The sequence below is a fragment of the Ambystoma mexicanum genome, chromosome 2p (genome assembly GCF_040938575.1).
Source record: "Ambystoma mexicanum isolate Mex_15411 chromosome 2p, UKY_AmexF1_1, whole genome shotgun sequence".
Classification (NCBI taxonomy): domain Eukaryota; kingdom Metazoa; phylum Chordata; class Amphibia; order Caudata; family Ambystomatidae; genus Ambystoma; species Ambystoma mexicanum.
In genome coordinates, this window is record NC_090923.1 from 809,802,833 (window position 1) to 809,825,605 (window position 22,773).

General features: G+C 45.6%; 1 protein-coding gene across 1 annotated transcript in view; it reads right to left on the bottom strand.

Annotated features, from left to right (window-relative positions):
- The window catches only part of PLD3 (phospholipase D family member 3), a 533,798-nt gene that overhangs the window by 185,628 nt on the left and 325,397 nt on the right, over positions 1 to 22,773 (bottom strand). Inside the window, exon 8 of the mRNA XM_069644484.1 lies at positions 3,291 to 3,491. Within this exon, the coding sequence (XP_069500585.1) occupies positions 3,291 to 3,491 (201 nt within the window). The remainder of the gene's footprint in view (positions 1 to 3,290; positions 3,492 to 22,773) is intronic.

Sequence of the window (22,773 nt, forward strand, 5' to 3'; positions counted from 1 at the left end):
GCAATTCAGGACAATGCCATTCGGGCTTGCGTCAGCGCCTTGGGCGTTCACGAAATTGATGAAACCAGTAGCCGCAGCCATCCGAGAGAAAGGGATTCGGCTAATTAAATATCTGGACGATCTGTTGCTTCTGGCAGAACATCGAGGGGCACTGGAGTATCAAACAGAGTGGGTACTAGACCTGTTGCAGTCACTAGGGTTTCTAGTAAACACGGAGAAGTCCGATACAGAACCGGCGCAGAGGTTGGATTTCCTCGGCTTCGTCCTGGATACAAGGAAAGCCACCCTGGAGCTACCAGCAAGGAAGATACGAGATATCAAGAGAGAGATCAGAGCATGCTTGGGAAAGAAAGTGATTTCTCTGAGAGTTCTGGCGAGGATTGTGGGCCTCCTAGCAGCCTCCATACAAGCCATTTTTCTAGGTCCCTTACACTATCGAGCCTTTCAAAGATTGAAGATCAGACACCTACAGCAAGGGTTGAGATATCATCAATCGATACCGCTAGATCAGGAGTCTATCACGGAACTGGAATGGTGGTTGCAGAATATGGACGCCTGGAATGGGCTAGCAGGCTCCTTCGCGATAAAGACATTTACGAGAGACAAGGTGAAGTCTTGCGTCCTGCTAAAGATGGACAACATTTCGGCAGTACGTTACATAAACCACTTAGGAGGGACGAAGTCCAGGATGCTAGCCGAGCTAGCAAAGGACTTCTGGCATTACTGCCTGAAGACAGGGACATCAGTGACAGCGGAGTATTTACCCGGGGCACTGAATGTAATAGCAGATTGGAACTCCCGATACCTCACGAACTCCAGTGATTGGAGGCTGGATCCAGCAGTGTTTCAGATCTTGGATCAGAAGTGCAGTCCACTACACACGGATCTGTTTGTGTCTCGCCTCAGCGCACAGATACCCAGCTACTTCAGCTGGAGGCTAGACCCAGACACAAAAGGTACGGACGCATTCCTGCAGGATTGGGCAGGCGGCACACATTATGCATTCCCTCCGTTCATGATGCTGAACAGAGTGCTAGCCAAGTGTCGGAGGGAGAGAGCGGAGCTGGTGCTGGTAGCACCATTGTGGAAAGCTCAGGTGTGGTTCCCGACGCTGGTAGAACGCTTGATAGATCTGCCGAGAATCCTCCCGGAAGGGGAGCGACTGCTCACGGACCCAACTGGGCAGTGCCATCCTCTGAGAGTGAGAGGGACACTCCCGCTCATCGCGTGCAGGATATCAGGAGACGATGGGAACTGCCGGGCATTTCGATGCAGGCAGCAGAACTTATTGCCGAATCCTGGGCTCCATCAACTAGGAGGAGCTATGACGCGGCTTGGGCCAGGTGGACGAATTGGTGTAGAGGGAGAGGTTTTCATCCCATTTCTGCACCTGTAGTAGCCATACTAAATCTTCTAGCGCAACTGCTGCAAGATGGGAAAGCATTCCGCACTATAGGAGTGTACAGATCAGCGATTTCCGCAGGTCACGTAACGATTGAAGGAGTGCCAGCGGGTGAACACCCAGCAGTGTGTAGGCTCATTAGAGGAGCTAAGTTTAAAGCGCCACCTTCCAAGCTATACAGTATTATGGGACGTGACAAGAGTATTGAGATTGTTAGAAAGCTGGCTAGTTAATAGATATTTGTCTCTCAAGCAGTTATCGGGCAAACTAGCAATGCTGTTATGTCTCATATCTTGTAAGAGAGTATCAGATGTTAAAGCATTAGAGATTAATAGAAGGATATTTGGACCAGAAGGAGTGACCTTTGTAGTGGTACAGAGGACTAAATCGAGCACATCCACAGTGCACTATCCCTATTTTCCAAATAATACCAAATGGTGCGTAGCTAGTTGCATCAAAGAATACAAGTCCAGGACGGCAGAGAATAGAGCAATGAGTACAAGTCAGTTGCTAATAGCGCGCAGGAAGCCTTTTCAGGTGGTAAAGACAGCTACCATAGCGAGATGGGTCAGAGAAGTAATGCTAGCGGCAGGTATTGATTTGAAGCAGTATGGTGCCCATTCCGTGAGAGGGGCCATGGCGTCCAAAGCATATAGGACAGGGGTTCCTTTGCAAGATATTATGGCAGCAGCACACTGGGCAAATGATCGTACCTTCAGGGAATTTTATTTTAAACCAACTCAGAGTATTGCGAGTGCAGTGTTGGGGCAGCTTTGAACAAGCATAATGCTCGCCTCCAGTCTTGTCATAGAATAAAGATTACCCCTGGTAACTGCGCAGGGAGTATTAATTCTATTAAAGACTAGGAGGCGAGCATTAGTTCCCACCCACGACTGTTATCATATGGTATGTAATTGTGTAAGGATATGATGACAAACTAGATTCCACCCTGATATTATGTTTATGTTTTCCCTAGGGGAAGAGCAGAAGAAAAATTGAGGGAATGGACTAGAAAGGAAGGTGAGAGTTCAGCCATTGTGAAGTTATTATGTTGGAGTTCAAGAAGTCCTTGCTCGGTTGGCGGGACGAGAAAGTTTTGAGTACAGGACATTCAGAGCACGTAAAAGAGAGGAGGAGCTCAGGAACAGGATGTGGTCATAGCTGAGCTGGAAAAAGAAGGACTACAGGGACTTTGGGATTTGTAGTTTTAAAGTGAAAGTCATATGGACATTTCTTTGTTGTTGATTGTTATAGTTTATTGAAACTGCTGAAGGGTAGTAAATAACGAAGTCGAAGCATAATGCTCGGCTCCTAGTCTTTAATAGAATTAATACTCCCTGCGCAGTTAGCAGGGGTAATCTTTATTGGTTGCAATAGGTATCAGGCCACTGTTAGGGGGATAGAACATCAGCTGCAAAACATAGGACCGAAGAAAAAAAAATAAAGGGTGTCCAGTCATTCTTTCAAAAACTTAGTTTCGACATACAAAAGTTCTGAATACAAAGTTTAGAAAACAAAAGTTTCAAATGCATTTTTTTCATGTTAAGGTTTTTATTTTAGTTTTGTATAGAAAAAAAAATTGTTTTAAAAAGAAAACCGGGGGTTGGGGCGAATCCCCCTCAAGAATTTTCTTTTTTTTTTTTAAATGCATTCGTAACTTTTGTTTTCGAGACTGTTGTGCCAAAACTTTTGTATTTCGAAACTATCACTGTCGAAAATATCATTATGAACCAAAAAAAGACTAATCATTTGTTTAGATAACAGCCTGAACAATCACGAGACATTTCTAAAAGAGGTCCAACCTCTTGGTTAACCATATGAGGTCAGCTAGTCACAGATGATAAACAGTCATAATAAATCTCACACATGGTCAATGTAAAATGCTTACTGAGAGGTAAACTTGAGAGGAGGTCCCATTCAATGCCACATCCAGAGGTGTGTCCTTGTTGTATGTCGTGCTATAGTTGGACGGCCACGGAGAGGGAATTACTGCGCCAGGTGTACCAAGGGACCAGTAAGCCTCAAACATCTTTTGCAAGTCAAGTGCCATGCAGCTACAGTTGTAGACAGCAGCACCAAGCTCCTTTACCTTTGGATAAAGAATCAATGGTTAGTTCTGCAGGCTGATCTACTAACGCAAAGGCAGGGCACAATCAAGGGATGAACAAAGTGTTTCTTTCTACTTGATCAACATAAATGTTCTCATTGTCTCTGAAAATACTTACTGTGTATGACTATGCATACAGGGTGAACAAACTAACATCGCTCTCATATGAAAAGCACAATAGACCATAGTTGAACACAGATGCGAAACGGTCCTTCTTGAAAAAATGTGAGTGCATTTTAATACCCTTTCCTTACAAGTAGCCTTATGAATTTGAAGATCATGTTTCACATGGCATTGGTCCCTGCACATCTAAATGCCAAAGGAATAAACCCGAGATGACTCGGATGCAGAGATAACCCATGTAGTAGGTGACATGCCCCAACAGAATACATAAAGTAAATGCAATGGTTTTATTCAAACACATTATAGTTTTTATCATACTACTATTATCTACTACAATATATTAGAACTTATACATACTTTGCATAAACTGAATTTGTAACACTATTTTTCCGACGTACATGCTTATCCCGCATTGTGGGGCATTCCATGTCCCAGAAGCGGTTTTGATGTCTTGACACACAATGTCTTTAGTGTTCGTCACATGGGTTTGAGAGAACTGATGTGTGTTTTGCATGCCAGTCTCACGCAGAAGTGGTTTGCTTGTCTCCTTTTCTTGGGGAACTTGCAGCAATGGCGTCTTTTTGCTCTTGTGCCACTTGCCGATCAGGAGAAGGTTGAAGCCCAAGGCAGCCCAAGCTCTGTGGATTTTCTGGTTTATCAGAGCATTTGGCATTTTCCATTTCATTGGCTAATCTTGCGGTTCCTCCTCCTGAAGGGTGAGAAACGGGTATCTCTATAATTTTGAAGCCTGGGACATACATTGTCAGCTGTGCACCATCAGGATGGTGAAGCTGGCAATAGCGACAATGTCCAGAAGATGGACTAAAATGGAAGTCAGACCACTATTGGTTTTCATTTGTAGATGAACATGTGCATGAGGTGGTCAAGTTTGTCCATGCCACTCTTCGTTGTACTGTAGTGCATTATGATGTGTGGCTTTTTCTGATCTTCAATTACTCAGTCATGTTATGATATGGCATTTATAACGCGCCTATACCTAAGTGTTTCAAGGCGTGACGAGGCAAGGGAGGGGAACGGAGGGAAAACAGAGACAACAATCCTACTAGGCCAGGTGTCATTCAGATCGCTCAAGTGCATGGGAAGGGCGAGAGGGGAAAAGTGCAGTAAATGGGATAAAAGAATAAATAACAACAAGTAAAAGTACAGCCAACTGGTGGCAAGTGCAAGGGTAAGTACACACATCAGGTGTCAAGTGCTGGTAGTGGGACTGTAGGGATACAGAAAACAGTCCCTAAGTGCGGGGGTTGCCATGAAGGCAGTGCAGGTGTGCAAATGGCGGGGGAGGGGACCTAGGCCCAAGATCAGAGGGTGGCCAGGTAACCAGTGCAGTTTCAGCCAGAAGTCAGCAGGGGAGAGGAGGAGAAAAGGCAGAAGCAAAGAGAAAGGTTTTGAGGTGCTTCCGGAACCAGAGATGATTCTCCTCAAGTTTCAGAGCGGCAGGGAGGCTGTCCCAGAGGGAGGTTTCAAAATAGGGAATGCCTTACTGCCACAGGTCCTACAGGCTAAATATAATGGGACAACACAAAATGAACCTGGGCCAAATGAGATCAGAACATCTGTTCAATAGACAACACCAAATCTTGTCAAAAATATGTATTTATTTATATGTATCTTACACAAATCCTTATTGTTCTCAACATCCACATTTGTACACCACCATTCATTCCATCATTCACACTCTGACTATACATGTTAATATTCCACACTTCGGGTACTCTGTCCGCTTAGAAACATATATATTTACATACTTGAATTACAAAGAAGTGTTGAAATGTAAGTGTTAATACACAAAAACAAATAGCATCCTGCTTATTTGATATCACTCAACATATGTTTCGGTCGTCACAAAAATGGGCCCCTAATTTGGGCCAATTGCTATAAGCGACCTTCTTCAGGAGACGGATGGTTCAGTTGCAACCACTCCGAAATGTCAATACGGTGGGGGATGTCATCAAACATCAATCTCCACAAAAAATAATGGAGTCGCCTGTCAACAATGGACTTTATCCTGCATGGTGATGGATTAGTCTGCACCTATACTGATAGGTAATTCAAGTGTAGGAGTGTCTTGCTTAAAAACTGCAAAGAGGAAAATCCCTGATCGGGCCTCGTGTGTTGGAGTCCAGATATGTTCTATTCTGTTACCATATTTTCTTCACACACTCATCGATAATTTCTGTACAATGTATCGTTCCTCGCTCTCACTCGTCTTGTAGCTCGCCACAACAAACACCCAAGAGATCGAGGCGGAAGATATTTTGGAAGTGAGAGTTGACGGTAATGAGGCCCCAGGTCCCAGAAGGACTGGTGGACAATGCAGAGGGTGTTGAACGTAATTCTCGCAGCCACTGGGAGCCAGTTCAGAGATTTCAGTCCTGGAGAGATACAATCCCTGGGCTTGAGGCCAAGGACAAGTCTTGCAGTCCTGTCCTCGATGAGTTGCAGAGGGCAGAGAGTAGAAGCAGGCAGATTTAGAAAGAGGCTGTTGCAAGAGTCCAGCCTAGAGAGAACAAGAGCTCTGGAGACGGTGAGCTACTGGGGGAAGGAGAGGAAAGGAATAATACCTCTGAGGAGGTGCAGCTGGTAGTGTGACTTCTTAGAGATGTCGGAGATTTGAGGAGAGAAGGAGATTGTGGAGTCGAAGATGACCCTGGGGTTTTTAGCCTCACAAGTGGGAGCAGGAAGAGGGCCAGCCAAGAGAGGCTGGCCATAGAGCGACAGGAAAGGAGGGAGCGGCTGGGCTGATGAGGAGAACCTCAGTCTTACTGGCATTAAGGCAGAGATCATTGGCAGCACACCACTCCTGGATGGCGGACAGACAGTCAGAGATGAGAGAGGGAGAAGAGGTGGCTGTAGGTAGCCTGAAAATGAGCCGAGTGTCAGCCGCATAGCACTGGAAGTTGGGGCAGAGCGCGGCAATGCAGTGGGCAAGAAGGGCCAGGTTTTATTTGAACAGCCAGGGAGAGAGGTTAGACCCTTGGGGAACGCCACAGGTAGAGATAGAGGAGAGGAAGGACACAAGTTGAACCTGGGAGGGTCGATCAGAGAGGAAAGAAGTCAGCCACGCCAGTGCCAGACCGGTGATACCCAGGTTATCACAGAGATGGTTAAGCAGGATGGCATGGTTGACCATGTCAAAGGCAGAAGAGAGATTGAGTAAGATGAGGACACAGGGGGTGTTGGAATCAAGGTTGGAGAGCAGATCTTCACGGATGTTCAGGAGAGCAGTTTCCATGCTTCCGACAGCTCTGAAGCCAGACTGATGATCATGGAGACAACAAACAGATTCAGTGTGAAGATTGAGCTGGGAGATGGCCAGCTTTTCCAGGAGTTTGCCCAGGAAGGGAGTGATGGAGATTGGGCGATAGTTAGCTGGGCAGGACGGGTCGGCAGAGGGTTTCTTAAGAAGAGGGTGCACAAGGGAGTGCTTCAGGGGGGGGGGAGGGAAGACACCAGTGCAAAGGAGTGGTTGCAGAAGTCGGCCAGAGCAGGAGCAAGGGAGTCAATGTGGTCCTTGATGGTTTTGGAGGAACAGGGATGAACCTGTTTTGACGAGACTGTCATAGATCTGACTTGTCTAGAAACCTTGTCTGGGGAGAACAGGGGAAAGGCAGAGAAGAGAGGTGGCCGAAGAAGGGCCATAGGAAGAGCCGGGAGTAGAGAGGAGAAGGGGAAAGGAGGAGAGAGAGGACAGGATGTCCTGAGTTTTAGAGATAAAATGAGAAGCCAGTGCCGTGCAGAGGGCCTGGGAAGGGACAGGAGAGGTAGAGACTGCGGCAGGATTTGCCAATTCCTTGCAGATTTTAAAGAGTTCAGCCGAGTTGTTAGATGCAGCAGAGATGCAGGCTTGGATGTGAGTGCCGCTATTACCTCTGGAGCAGGCGGCAGGCCAGTTTGTCAGAGGATGTACCAGAAGCACGCCATTTCTCTCAGTCACCCTGCAGTTGCGTTCGAGGGTGACGAGGTCCGAGTTGTACCAGGAGTTGCACTTGGTTTTGGGCTTCAGGCGGATCCTCATGACAGGGGCAAGAACATCGAGAGTATCAGATAAAGCACAGCGGAGCATGGAAAGGGCTGTGTCAGGGTGTGAGTCAGCCAAAGGGGGAGGAGCAGAGAGAAAGTTGCGGCGAAAGCCTCAACTGACACGCGCTTCAAAGGTTGGATGACCGAGAAGGTGGGTTGCAGTGATGGAGTTGGCTTGTTGCATTGTTGAATGGATATTCACAGCCATCCCTTTCTTCTTGAAACATAGGAGACATTTTTCAAATCCGAAAAAAGGATCTGCTTGGATGTGGCATCATTTCTGGGGATAAGTCAGCTTTGTTCTGTCTGACTGTGCCCATGTACGTCAGGTATTTGGACAGAAACTCTTCAGGCAACTCCACACTTGTGAAGAAAAAAATGCCCACTCCTGTACAATATTTCTGTCTGTGTTCTCATGGCTCCACAAAAAACTGCACTAGGTCCCTGCCTACATTAGTCTGTCTTGTTGGGGCTACAGTCTGCTTCCACAAACAAACCTCACCAAACAGTATATAAGAACTGGTGGTGTCACACCAGCACCTTATCTTGATGCTCCATTTGTTTGGCAACTCGGGATATAGTGACAGAAGGACCAGCACCCTCTGAAGCACACCAACTGCTTGTCAATTGCCAGGTTGATCTCAGGAACTTGGCTTTCTGAAGTGGCGCCACAATCATTGTCCGTATGTCCCTGATGGGTGCCAGCTTGTCTGGTAGACTTCTTTACTCAAGTGTGGCTTTGATGTCAAAGAGCCAAACCAATGTGATACTCTTTAATCTTTGGGGACTCTGTGTGGTTCGAAAATATGGATTTCTTGCTCTGAAATGAAAAATGCCAGACCAGATCAGTAGACCATGATGGGCATTTAATTCTTTTCAGCCCAGTTGCTTCCAAGGGTATATTATATCTGGATGCCTGTCATTCTAAATTCGGGGTACATTCACGTTCATGGACGAGTTCCCTCATGTTTATGTATACGACGTCTTCTCTGAAGAAAAGCATAGAGGTCTGTCCAATTCGTTTTCTCCTAGTGTCGCATTCTCCACCTGCACGTTGACAGGTAAGGTTTGCAGTGGTCCTTCAGACTGTGGCCTTGCTGACCACATTCTTCCGGTCTTGCCAGTCAAGTGCTTCATTTTTTACTTGGCAGGAAGGGTAAAGACTGACCAATCAGCGGCATGGATGCATCCTCATATTCTTCCTTATAGCTTGCAACCGCAGCCGCTATACCGCAGATGTCCCTTAGTTGCTCTTGCATCAGGTTGCTCATGAGAAATGGTGGTTGTCTTGGAGGATGTATGTGATTTGGCCGTGGCAGAATTGTTCGTGGCGGTATTGACAGTGGTCAATTTTGCCGCGAATACAATTTTACTGGGGCCAAATCCGGCAAATCTTTGACGTCTGCTTCCTCTCCTGACCCTGCAGCGTCAGATCAGTCCCTCTTATGCAGGTCTGATCCGACGCTGCAGGGTCCCCTTTTCTCTCATTTTTTCCTTCCCCGCCTCCAATCCTGAGGAAGCGGGGGACACCTCTCTGCTACCTCCAAGGCCATCAATACCGAACATGGGGAGCGGGGGACACACCCGCAACCCCCGCTACCCATGTTCAGTATTGATTGATTGAATTTTAAAATTGATCGAATGGTACTGGCACTGGGCGAATTCGGCCAGATCTACCATTCGACTAATTAAAATTGATCAAATTGGGTAATACCGTCTTGGAGCCTGTGAATACAGGATATTCTGAATTACCCTTTATGCAATCATTACTCCTTTCCCCGCCATTCTTGACTACAAATCAAGCAGAACAGCATTCCCCATAGGTAATTGGTAGCTGTAAGAGGGGTGGCAAAGCAACCTCCCACTACAGCACACCTCAAGCCTCCGACAAAGCTACAACACTCAGAACCTACAACCCCCTCAAAGGGCCTCGCCAAAGAGTTTCATGCTGGACATCGCAATTACCAGGACTGTTATTATTCTTACTGTCGAAGGTTGAGCCATAGTTTTGATACAGCAGAAATTGCTCAAGCTCTTAAGAGAACAGCCATTCAAGCTTCTGCACCATGCTTTTCTTTTTTACAGTGCCACCACTGTTTGGACAGAGAAAACTCATACAGGTAAGGTGAATCTATGCTTTAATTCAGCCTGCACTCCTAGCACATACCTTGTCTAAATCTACTGTGTATGCACATATGTGCATGTGCTTCTATACCAGTAAATCTGTTTGGATCCCAATATATATGCCTGAACACATTAGCACACAGCTAGATTGAATCATCATGCTGTCCACACATCTGTATGATTAATTACACAGTGCAGACCACTCTTCACTGACTCACTTTTGCCTGCATACTGCACACATTGCTATATAGAGTCATTTGATTGTATATGTGAACCACAAGGGTATAGCTCGTGATATCTGTCTCTGAACACCTAGCACTGAGTTATATTGAATCATTGTGTTACCCTAGACAACTATTTGAATTGGTATAGCTCATTATACTGATAAACAGATAACACGTTGCTAGATCGACACGTTTTGCCCGATATCCTAGATAAAAATCTTTAACCAATTGTGTTAGAGCAATTATCCAGGAGGAATCTTTGCGTTTAGGATCCACTACCTCTGTATAGCTCACTATGCTGCTGACCCCAAAGGATAGGTAGATTGATTGCTTTGCCCGAAGTTCCAGCTAAATTCTTGACTACTTGGGCCTCATTACTCATTTGTGGTGCAGGTAAACTGTGGCAGTAATTCAATTATCATCAGTTTTTTGACGGTAACTAAATTATCCACCATTTTTCCTGCACCTCCAAATGATAGGTGTTGGCCGATTTACCCCCCAGTGGAATTACCACATGGTAAACCTTCCAATTTCTTTAGGAAAAATGGCAGACTCCTGTCCAGCTTGTTGCTGGAGGAAAGTCCTCCACTTTACCTAAAAAAAAAGAAATCGCTCGATTCACTGTGCGCTAATTCCAGTGATGGTAAATCTGCCAAAATTCCCCAAGAAGTCCTATTGACTCCAAAAAAGGGGAATTACACTGCTCTATGTGAGGGATCCGAAATGAAAGCCGGACACAAAGTTGTCATGTTTTTGGTTAAAGACATTTATTTAAATGAAAATGGGTTGTAAAAAATGCCTCTCTGACCCTATTCTAAAGGAGTTCCCTACTTACAAACCAAAAACGAAGGCTCTGTCTGCATCAGGATGTCAAACTGAAAAGCTGTCCTTGTGTCAAAAACGTCCTACCCTGACCCTCACGCTAAAAACAAAACAAAGTGAGAAAGGAAAGGTCTTCAACCTGATATTCATAAATGAACTTTGGAATATCTCCACCAAAAATGTTCTCAAACATTTCCTTTGTGTCTCTCCTTGATTCACAATACTCCTATTAGGCAATACGTTCTGTAACAGCCTTTCTTTAACACAAGTTTCTTCTTTGTCTTACAAACACTATTTCTTTAACATTTCTTTTAGCTTTGCACATCGCCTCGTATACTCCACTGTCTGGCCTTCTCTCGTAGTTTCAACTGCCTGGTATGCTCCCCTGTCAGGACTTTTCTTGTATTTCAATTGCCTGGTATCCCTCATCTTGCCAGGACTTCTCTTTTGCCTTCACAGTTCCTCTATATCACCAAAACTGCTCAGTATATCCGCCTTCTTTAATGTTCATTCAAACTTTGCCCCAGACTTGCATATCATGCATTTGTATCTTACTGAGGTTTGAATCTGTAATTTTCTGCTTTCAAACAATCTTCCTGTGGCTTCTGTATTAGCAATCTTGTAACATTCAAACTGGCGTTGGTGCGGTCGACGGAACGCCATGGGGTCACCACGTGCTTTCGACTGACTCACCGGTTCTCTCCCGCGTCTCCAGTCCTGTTTGCGTTTCAGTGGTGTGGCTCAGCATCTCGCTTTTGACTCTGGATTGTGCAGACGTCCTTCTGACCTCCTCCCCAGCTATGCAGTGGAGTCATCCCTAAACCCCAGCCTAAAATCTCTTCCCGTGTGGCCAGGGGAAGGCAGCCGCTACCTGATCCTAACCCTGGGGGTGGTAACACATGTGGCCTGGGGGTGGCACTGGTAACCCAAGGGAGGATCACATGGGAGGAGACGGCTGTCAAGGATAAGTGGCGACTCCACTAGGAGAGACGCAGTATTCATCCTCTTTTGAGAATGAGATTCATATAATACCCCAATACCTAATGGCATGCTGTCAGTGTACAATGCCCTTTCCTAGAACTACCCAAAGAACAAACTATGAAAAGTCTTCTAAACTACATAAAGATGATACATTGGAGGTTCAGGAAGTAAATATAACCCCAAATTGTTGCAATTCTGCCTTATATAGAGGTCCTAAAAACAAGGAAAGATTACAACCTCTTTGCACAACCTCCCATAAATTTGACAACTCTCAGTTCACAAATCAGTTAAAGTGAATAAAAAAATTAAAAACATTATGGACTTCAAAACCCATAATGCCTGTGGTACTGAGATGAGGAAGAGGGACTCAGAGTTGATGAAGGTTAAAGGTACCATGAAACATAATAAGCGATCTAGTTCTAATGTGAAGCACCTGAGCGAGAAAATTAAATTCAGAGAGGAGATTAAGGTGGAGGGAGACGCTGATTAAGTAGCAGAGGCGGCAGAAGAACTGAATGCAGGATACGTTGTGGAAGCAGACAAAGCACCAGCTGAGGCTGACGTGGGAGAAGACATGTGGCAGTGCAGAGTGAGTGCAGATAGAAGTGGCATTGGTGAAAGCTAAGCCATGTGGGAGACAAGCTCCCAACACGCTGTGAACCGCTCCGGTAAAGAAGCAGAACCGGAGACCTCACAGAGTTGTCAGAGCTCCACCGAAGGACTGTGCTTACTGCGACAGTCAAACCGGAGCTGGCAGCAGTGTAGACAGACCTGAGGAGATCCACTGCAATACCCACGAGTAAAAAGGAGACGCACGGGAAGGCAAGTAGGCCCGAGACGCCAGGTGACCCGAGGGCGCTGCGAATTAGACATTTAAATGGAACTAATGATTTTGAATACCGAACAAGTGAAATAAGGCTGCCTGGGTGCAATTCTCCTTATAAGGGATGCCAATTGGGGTGTGTTTGTAACACACATTGACATAAGCCAAGAGGTTGCACTCTGACAACCTGGGCATCACGGATCAGGCCCTAGCCTGGTTGACCTTCTCTGATCAACCTTGCCAGGTCCAACTGGGGTCCCCTTTCTCTCCACCACCTCGCTCTCTCCACATGTGGTGTTCCCCAGGGCTCTAACCTCTCACCCTAGCTCTTCCAACCTTTACTTGGCACCTATGTGCCATCTCTCCTAACTTTCAGTGTTATGCAGATGACACTCAGCCCTCCTTCAGGCTCCCCCCTCTCGCTCATTCCTGATTGTCTATCCACGATTCAGGAATGGTGTGCCTCTAACAATCTCTGCCTGAACGCTAGTAAGACTGAGATCCTTCTCATTGAGACCCCTGCTCCCGCTTTCCCTCTTTCACTCTGGCCGCCCTCCTTGTGCACTCCACCTGTGCCTTCCTGCGAGGCAAAAAACATTGGTATCATCTTTGACTACACCCTCTCCTTCTCTCCTCACATCACGGACGTCTCTAAGAAGTCCCAGTACAAGTTGCACCTCCTCAGAGGTATTCTTCCTTTCCTCTCTTTCCCCCAGAAGCTCACATTATCTAGAGCCCTGGTTCTCTCTCTAGGCTGGACTACTGCAACAGCCTCTTTCTAAATCTGCCTTCCTCTACTCTTCCACTCTGCAACTAATCCAGACCAGGACTGCAAGACTGGTCCTTGGGCTCAAGCTCAGGGATTGCATCTCTCCAGCCCTAAAATCTCTCCACTGGCTCCCGGTGGCTGCAAGGATCAAGTTAAAGACCCTCTGCATTGTCCACAAGGCTTTCTGGGGCCGGGGACATCCACCTCCCTGTTCTTAAGCTCTTTCATTATCTAGCCCTCCGCTCATCCACCTCCAACTCTCTGAGGGTCAGACGCTTCTCCAGGCTAAGAGTGGGGGGATATCCCTCTCCCTCTCCATCTCCATCTCCCTCTTCCTCTTATTCTTCCTCTCTCCCCCACCTGCTGATGTTGTCTGCAGCACTAACTGGATACCAGGCTCCTTCAGGACCAGTAGCCCCATGCACTGCCTCTGGGCCTACTGCGCACTAGGGACTGTATCTGCAACCCTACAGTTCCCTGCCTCCTTGCACTCATTTAGAACCGGCCATCCTGACGACACTTACTTGAGCTTTGCTTATTGTATTCTCCCTTTCCTTCCCCCTGGCACTTCTCTCCCTTCCCCCTGCACTTGCACGACCTGAATGACACAAGGCCCAGTAAGATTGTTTATTTTGTCCTCCATTTGTCTCCCCTTCCTTGTCTTGTTACATCTAGGAACACTTGTGTACAGGCACCTTATAAATGACTTATATCATATCAAAGGAAACCAGGGTGCAACTCTCCTTATAAGGTATACCAACTGAGTGATGATTGTAACTGCATTGCCAGCAGCCAAGAGGCCACAATTCAAGAACACAAAGGCTGCAGGAGCACACATCTCCTTATATGAAACACCAGTGGGAAGAAACCTGTAACCTGCATTGCCAACAGCTAAAAGGCTAGAGAAGAGAAATCAAGAGACAACAAGGGTGCAACTTCCATTTTATGGAATACCAATCTGGGGAGATCTGTAACCCATCTTGTCAAGAGTCAAGAGACTATAAAGAGAAGCAGTTATTGTTCAGACCTAGGACTCTGATGTGGAGAATCGTGGAACAAGCTTGATCACTGAACAACTGTAGTTGTAGGAGTTTTCATCCTGGCAGGTGAGTGAACCAGTAAGGGGACCAATAGTAGTTAGTCCTGGCAGGTAAGTATACCAGGAAAGAAGATGATGTTAACCACTGTGGTTGTGGTAAACAGGTGTGTTGGAAGGAACCTGATAATTGTAACACCTTTTTGTTTAACTGTTGCAATATCAAAAGTAATTACTGTGCTATCCTGACAATAGTGTTTCCTTTGAAGAAGAAGTGTGTTGTGCTAATAATGACTTGGCCTTTTTGAAGAGAACAAATGCCTTGGTTTATGAACTTGTGTTTTGAGGGAAAATCATTTACTTTGCCAAGCAGGAGACTGTGGGAAAGATCAGGGACATTTTGTCTTTGCCAGGTGGAAGGATCTAGTGAATGAAAAATACTTTTTGTGCTATGATGAATGGAACTTTGTTATTAGCCAGAACTTTATTGAATCCAAACTTTGCTCAAGGTATTCCTAAATTGATCCAGTGGAAGAGAGTCCAACCTTGATCGCAATGATCACCACCACTTGTAATCCCGAGGTAACACCAGGGGACAAAGTAGCGATAACGGTAAATAAACTTGGCGATAATGAGCCCATTGTATTAGGCTGCATGGCTAGCAACTGTCTAGACTGAATTTGTGTATAGCATCCACTAAATCTGTACAATTAACAATATTGCTGTGTGCATACCCAACACATAAGCTGCTAATCTTTAAGAGAGTCATCACAACGATTTCACTTCTCAACATAATGCTCACTACATACCAAACACAGATGAATTTCACTCTTTGTAATTGCCTGCATACTAAGCACATAGCAAAAAAGTGATTGGTGGAAGGTTTTGAATACATCTGAACCACTGCCACTGCTCTTGGCAACCTTCCACACCATCGTGTTTTAGCCTGTCTGCACCATTGCAAAAGAGGACCAGCCATATGCTAATAAGTCAGGTACAGCAACCAATGGGAGCAGCCCAGCCTGAACTGTTGGCCAGGTCCCCTTTGCATGGAAAAACAAGCAACCCAAGCACATAGCCACAGACTGTTGGTGGGCACAAACACAACACAGAGCTAGATTGAAACATTGTGTTAGCCCCTGTGTAGGGTCAGGAATGAACTTTGGACACAGGTGATTCATGACTTTGGCCATAAACTTTTATTAAGCGAAAATGGATGTGGAAAATGCCTCCGTCCCTGCTCTAAAGGTATTTTCCCTACCTAAAGCAAAACGAATGGGTTGGTCCTTTGTCAAGATGTCCAAAATAAACTGTCCTGTGTCCAAAGTACTCTTCTGACCCTCACATTCTAAAAATCAACCATAAAATGAATCGGGAAATGTCTTTGGCCTTGGAAGGTGTACAAAGGTTCAAAAAGGAAAATGCTTATTTCCAACTCAAAAGTTCCAGGAGGATAACGTTAACAATTTCATAGGATGGTCCCCTCCCCTTCCCCTGGATTTCTCTTTACTCAGCTTTATACTGGTTTCTTTAAATTCCTTTAGATAACATATATTTAATTTACAAATTAGCTTGTCTGACAGTCTGATTCTTGATAGACTACTTGGTGTGCTCTCCTGCCAGGTTTCTTCTTACTCTTTGATATTTCTCAATTACACTCTTCAGTTGCTTCCCGATGTATGAAAATGTTAAAGGACATTTATACCGCGCACTATCACCACCGGAGTGGTCCCCTGGCGCTCTGGCAGCTCTGAAAGAGGAGGGGAGGTTGAGTTAGTGGGAGGAAGCAGGAAAAGTGCAAGAGAGCAGTGATGTGCTGTTGGCGGCCTCAGCCCGGTGGGTCCGTTTGCTGGGCCTGCGGTGTTTGCAGCCGGTAGTCATCGTGTACTGTTGTGCAAGACAATGTGTGTTTTTGTTTTGTTGTTGCAATGTAGTGAAGTTTGTGCGGTTTGTTGTGCTGTAGGTTTTGGTTGCGTTTGGTTTGGAGTTTGAGAGGTGTATGCAGAAAGGGAAATTGTTAGTAGGGTTGCTTAGTTTGCGTCTCTATCCTGAATTGAGGCGCTCGGCTTGCGTAGTCTCCCCTGATGCGGCTCTGTCCTGATCTGGGTCCGACTGGCACACAGGTTCCTTACTCCTCTGGCCCCCACATCTAACGTGTTCTCTTATAGCTCCCCTTATCCTCCCTTCATACTCCTGTGGCCAGTGCACCTGCCACTTTCAACCTCTCAGGTAGTGTGTCCTTCTCAGAACTTTCTCATGCAGTGTATTTTATAAACTGTGCAATTTAGTTTTACCATGTATACTCTCCTGCCGGGATTCTTTCATATGCAAATACTTCTTTTCATCATATACAAACATTTATGACTTGCAATGCCTCGTATATTCTCCTGCCAGGGCTTTTCTTACGTGCATACTTCTGTCTGCACCTTGGGTCTACCTGGTATACTCTCCTGCCAGGGCTTTTTCCTATGTGCAAAACACTTCTTCTCATATGCAAAACATTGTGACTTGAAATGCAGGATATACTCTCCCGTCAGGGCTTTTTCTTATGCATATTGCGAGCACTTACAAAAGTGAGAAGTACTTATATTTATTCTGCTTGGTTTCTTTAAGTAATATTGCACTTTTCGTTCTCTCACATTTGCTTCGTTTACTCCTGTTCGCTTTCGGTCCCGTTGCCGAAATGCCCCAGTGTCTCCTCTTCCCTCAGGTGGACTCACTGGTGTGCTGTAACGGGAATAGCTTCTCCCGCGGTGAACCTGCAGTGGCTCGTTGGCGTCCCACTTCCTTCCATTCCCACGGGCTCTCGCTTGCCTATTCCGCAATCCCCTGGGTTCCAACAATGCAGAAGTTGCTCTCCGGTACAGCTGCACACTAGGATGACATCCTCCCCCACTTTGGTGTTCCTGTGACGTACCGATCATCTCTGCAGTCTGCCTCCCTCTTGTTCATCCTGTGATCCGTTTGGCTCCATAGACCTCGCATTCGCCCATCAGTCCCTTGGTCCGCACCGCGAGGACTCAACCTATCCATCCAGCTCCTTCCCATCACCTGGCTTTGCTGTTTAAATGTCCCACTGGCCAATATGTGCTCACAACAACTAGAGTGTGGCTTAGGTTCTGGGCCTTCACTGATCTTCATAACTCGGTTCAGCTTTCTCGTGGCAGTAATTCTATCCTTAGAAGAAGGGATGTCATTTTGCGATAAATTGTAAGCAGAGTCTGGGAAGGTGTTCTCAGCAGTTTTAAATGTCCAGTTTGATGACTTGTATGCAGAATTTGAAGAGGCATTTTCAGTAGTTTTGGAGGGCGAGTTAAATTTTAGATTACTCTGAGGAAATGGATACTGAGTTGCCTGGGGAGTGATCTTCACTACACCCCGCCTCATCCTTGTCTCAGTGGTCCGCATATTCTCCCTTGTGGGAGTTTGCAGATTAGACACAACCACATTATGTAGAAGTGGGGAGTGAGGGTAACAATATGCCATTAAGGCATGGGGGACTGAGGACGCGTCCTTTAAGGAGAAAGGAGCATATGTGATTTACTCCACTGATACCATGGCATCGGGTCTCCTTGAGCATCACCTCCCCCTAGGTGTACCACCATCATAAAGCTGCCCCCAGGGTCAGGATCATATAGCGGCTGCCCTCCCCTGGTCACATGGGAGGAGGTTAGCCCCGGGAAAGGCGTGATGACATCATTGGGATTCATCACACCCCACACTTTTATGGCTCTTTTATACGCCAAAGCTGCATATCTAGCATATAACAATTATGTTTGCCACAACTGCATAGTTGACCCACTGTACTGCATGCTACCTAGCCCATAGCAAGATTAACTCTACTGCATTTATACAAGCGTCCATAACAACTTTTTAACTTAATATCGATATATGAACACTTCGCGCACAACCAAATTTGATTCTTTGTACTTCCCAGTATACCAAACACATTAGGAGCTATTCTCACAGTGCTTTACTCAAATACTTGAATGATTGATTAACTCACTTTTGCACCTGCTTAACTACTGCATAGCTCCATTGTGTGCCTTCATCCCTAGCATGTAGGGAGGTTGAATCAGTGTGTGTGCCTCCACAGTAACTACAGACGTATTACTGATACCTATATGCCTAGTACATATATAGTTGACTTATACTTGTGCCTACATACCAAACACATACCGGCTCTGCATACCAATCATCTACAGACATTATCTCTCTGTGCTAGACCCATAACAACTGCGTAGCTCATGGTATTTCGTCTACACCCCCAACGCAAAACTGGTTGGACCCCTCGTATCTGCCTGAACAACCAGCACTAAGCTAATCAACACACCTATTATATCTATTCTGTTTTAATCAGCCCCACCTCACTGAAACTAGGCACCCTCACACAGTGCATCAGAGACAAGATTCCTCATAAATTTTGGAAACATTATAACCATAGCCACATCCACTAAAGGAACCCTTTGCAGAACCTGGCCCCACGAATATCATCTTATCTGTATAATCTATAGTATTCCATCAACAGTTCCATGAGCTCAGGTCGCAGAGGGATAAGTAAATCCTTAAAACAAACCAACAAAAACACAGGCCAGAAGAAAATCAGAAGGTAAATATCACCACTCCCATCTCTCCTTACCATAGCACCTCCTCTTAGAAAACCTCAACATCTACAGAGTGAAAACACAGTGAAAAGATCCCTAGAATCCGCAAAGATAGCAAAATCAGAAAGGAAGAACAAAAAGAGAATTGGAAGCAGCCCACACGATCCATTCTGATGCCGCACCCCGAGACTCAACCTTACCTCAAGAGACCATTAATGGCTTTTATCTCCAGATACCTCCTGAAGCACCCAGCTGACCAACACATTACTATGACCCAACATTGATCAGAGGAACAGGACTCCCCAATGATTCAACCTCTTTGCCTTCATTTAACCGAGATAGCCATTCGACCAATCATAAGACGTGACCTGCAAGAAACAATACTTGTTACTCCATTCATCATGAGACAGCCCGCTCCAAACACCACAACCATGAAGCAGAAACAGAGATGTGCCAACCCACAAGAAAAGCCTGCCAAGCCTCGTTGAATCTGAAAGCATTAATGTGGAGCCTTAGGAAACGAATGAAAGCAACTCTGAAAAACCCAGCAGTACTGGTCCAAGCAGCCTAGCCCACCCAGAAATGACAGGCAAAAGATGCCCCGGTTATCCACGAGAGTATCTCATCAGATTTCAAGATCATCTGTGCTAATTGCAACAAAAGAAGGCAAGGTGGCATAGCTCTGGTACACAGACTCCCCTTCGTAGTCTCAACACAATCCATTGACATGATCACAGACTGTGAATCACTCGCTCTGACCTGCTCTATCTCCCCCCACAGTAACACTAAGCTTCCTCTTAATCTACAGATCTCACACCTACAGCCACATGTTTCTGGCAAATTCACCACCACCATCCTGTGCTTAGATCGCCAACTAAGAGTTCAATGTTGGGCCCGAGAAAGAAGACAACACTATTACAAAGTCACTTAGAGTGAACTTGGCTGCATTGCACCTCAACCAGATGTTTAAGGGGCCAGTACCCTGTACCTTTTAGCTGAACACACTCTCTATGGCCTTTTTTGTAATAAAGATAATCACTATCTGCTCCCCAGTGCACCTCCCCTGGGGAGATCACTTATCTATCCAGTCTACAATATACACAGACACCACACCTCACAGAACATTCAAAAGAACTATCAACCATGACCAGACCTTGGAAGAAATTCTCATTATCTCCCTAGTTTAAAGACTAGAAGCAACCAAATCTACCATCCCTGCAGATGTACGAACCACCACAGGGGATTCAAAACACCATCACATTCACAACTGGATTATTTCCACATTGGACTGTATTGCTCCTAAGAAACCTTTCAAATACTGAAAAAAGAAACTACCGAAATGCTCGCCCACCCCCAGACTAAATTACTTAAAAAAAAAAAAAAAAACTGGAAACTGGAGAAATTCTGGAGGAAAAACAATGTACAAACTGGCAAAGTTGCTTACCAATCAACAGTTACGCCTATAAAGTGCTGAAGTACTCAAAAAGCATTGATTCGACGCACAGCAAAAGGGAAATGTATATGATCATCAGAGAATTCAAAAAACTGCCAGCCTGCAAAGTAGCCTCTACCCCTAAACAAGAGGTCTGTAACCGGATTGTTGCACACTTCAACCAAAAGATCCTAGACATCCAGGTTCACCTTGACAATCAAAAGGGAGCTCCTACCCACATGCCACCAACACCTCCCACTACCTCCTTGCTATTGTCTTTCCGGCTTATGTCTGCAAAGGACCAAGTAACTACCATTGACTCAGGCAACCCACCAGGATCTTCCGAGGATCCATGCCCCCCAATCTTTACAAATCCATCATGAAATCTCCAGACTTAGCACCCATCTTCCTATCCCTCCTCAATGACTCCATCAGTACCGGAAGAGTCCAGCTCAGTTGAAATCTGCATGCATCAGACCTTTGCTTAAAGGCCCAGAGCTGACCCATATGACCCAGCCAGGTATCTCCCCATCTGAAACGCATGCCTTTCATCTGGAAAAGTCTGCAAAAATTAGTAGATCATCAACTACAGCATTCTATCGAAACAAACCAACTCTTGAATGAGGCACAACAGAGATTTAGGCCTTACAGGATTACAGAATGGACTCTGTGCTCCATCTGCAATACACTTAAAAACAATGCAGATGAAAACAGAGTGCACTCATCCTGAGACATATCAGCCGCTTTGGAGACCATCGGTCACAAGATTGGAAGTTCTTGGTATTATAGAAACAGCTCTATACTTGATCACCTCCTTCTTAACTGAGAACAGAAACCACTATCTTGGGCCGCTACAATTCCCAGCCTCACCCACGTACCACCAAGGATCCACACTCTCACCTCTACAGGACACCCCTACTAGACATCATGGATAAATGTAGTATCACCTGCTACCACTAGGCAGATGACACAAATACTCTACAAATTTGTGAACCACCCATCACCAAGTGACCCAGACATTACAAACTGCCTTGCACAGGTGGACACATGGATGACAACAAACAGACTAAAACTCAAACCTAGCAAAACGGTATTATCCAAATTGTTCGTTTACAATTGTTCGAATGAACAATTGACCGAATTTAAAGGGTCACAATTGACCTTTTCACAATTGACCGTATATATATATTCCAGGCAAAGATGGCGACCATGGTTTTGCCGCATGGAGAGTGCACCTACCGATGGAATCCTTCTTCCATTAAAGTGAAACTGCTCTGCACCATGTTTATAACTCACAGGTAGAACGGGGACTCGTTGTTGTGATCAAGCGGTGAGCAGAGCCGCGAAACGCATTAACGTTCCCAACGCGCACTTTTATTATGCACTTTGGGAGTGCCACATTTTGATGGCCTTTTAACTTTTGTGCCAGCTTGCAAGGCACCAATAAAGACGTATACTTTTATTACAAGTTTCGGTGTCCGGATTCTTTTACTCCATGGAAGTGAAGAGTGCTACTCACCCTGCCTGACGTTCATCAGTGTCCAGAAGATATTTACACGCTACAACGTGTGAGCGCGGAGTATAGCACCAGTGGGATCTTTTCTTGGCAGCAAGCTCACGGCAACAGCACATTCTCGAAGACTTCATTGTCCCGTTGCTGCTCGGGTCGTGTATACGGAGGCAAACTAAAGAGGCAAAAGCGGCGTGACTTGAAAGGAAAACCCAGAGCGTGAAGCTGTACGTCGGAGGATTGACAGCGGTACAAAGCGGGGTGAGTACTTAGGTCATGGTAGTTTTTTGCATCTTATTGCCATAGAGGTGACGGATGCAACCGACACCACACCTAACCACGACCCACACGCCAACCCACGACCAGCACGGATATATTTAATACTGTGCCAACGGTTTCACGTCCTACACAGTGCACTGCTAAATTGGACTCATCTTTACAAGCAGTTACACTGCAAGTGCCGGATCAGAATTCTTCTGTAAAAACTTGCAACATGGCCAACTCCCAAAGCAACAGAGAGACAATCAGAAAGGCACAAGCCATAACCTTGTTTAATGAGACTTTACAAGTGAACAGCACCAGTATACCCCCTGCAATGGCACCTAAAAGTGATAGTGAATTGGGTTTACTTAAAGAACTAGAAAAATTACAACGCAGGGAAGTGAGTAAATGGTGGGAGGAACACTCACTTCAAAATTACATAGAAGTGGGCAGAATCCCACGTGGCTTAAGAATTCTGACCATTCCTTCCTTTGAAGAATTAGACCCAATG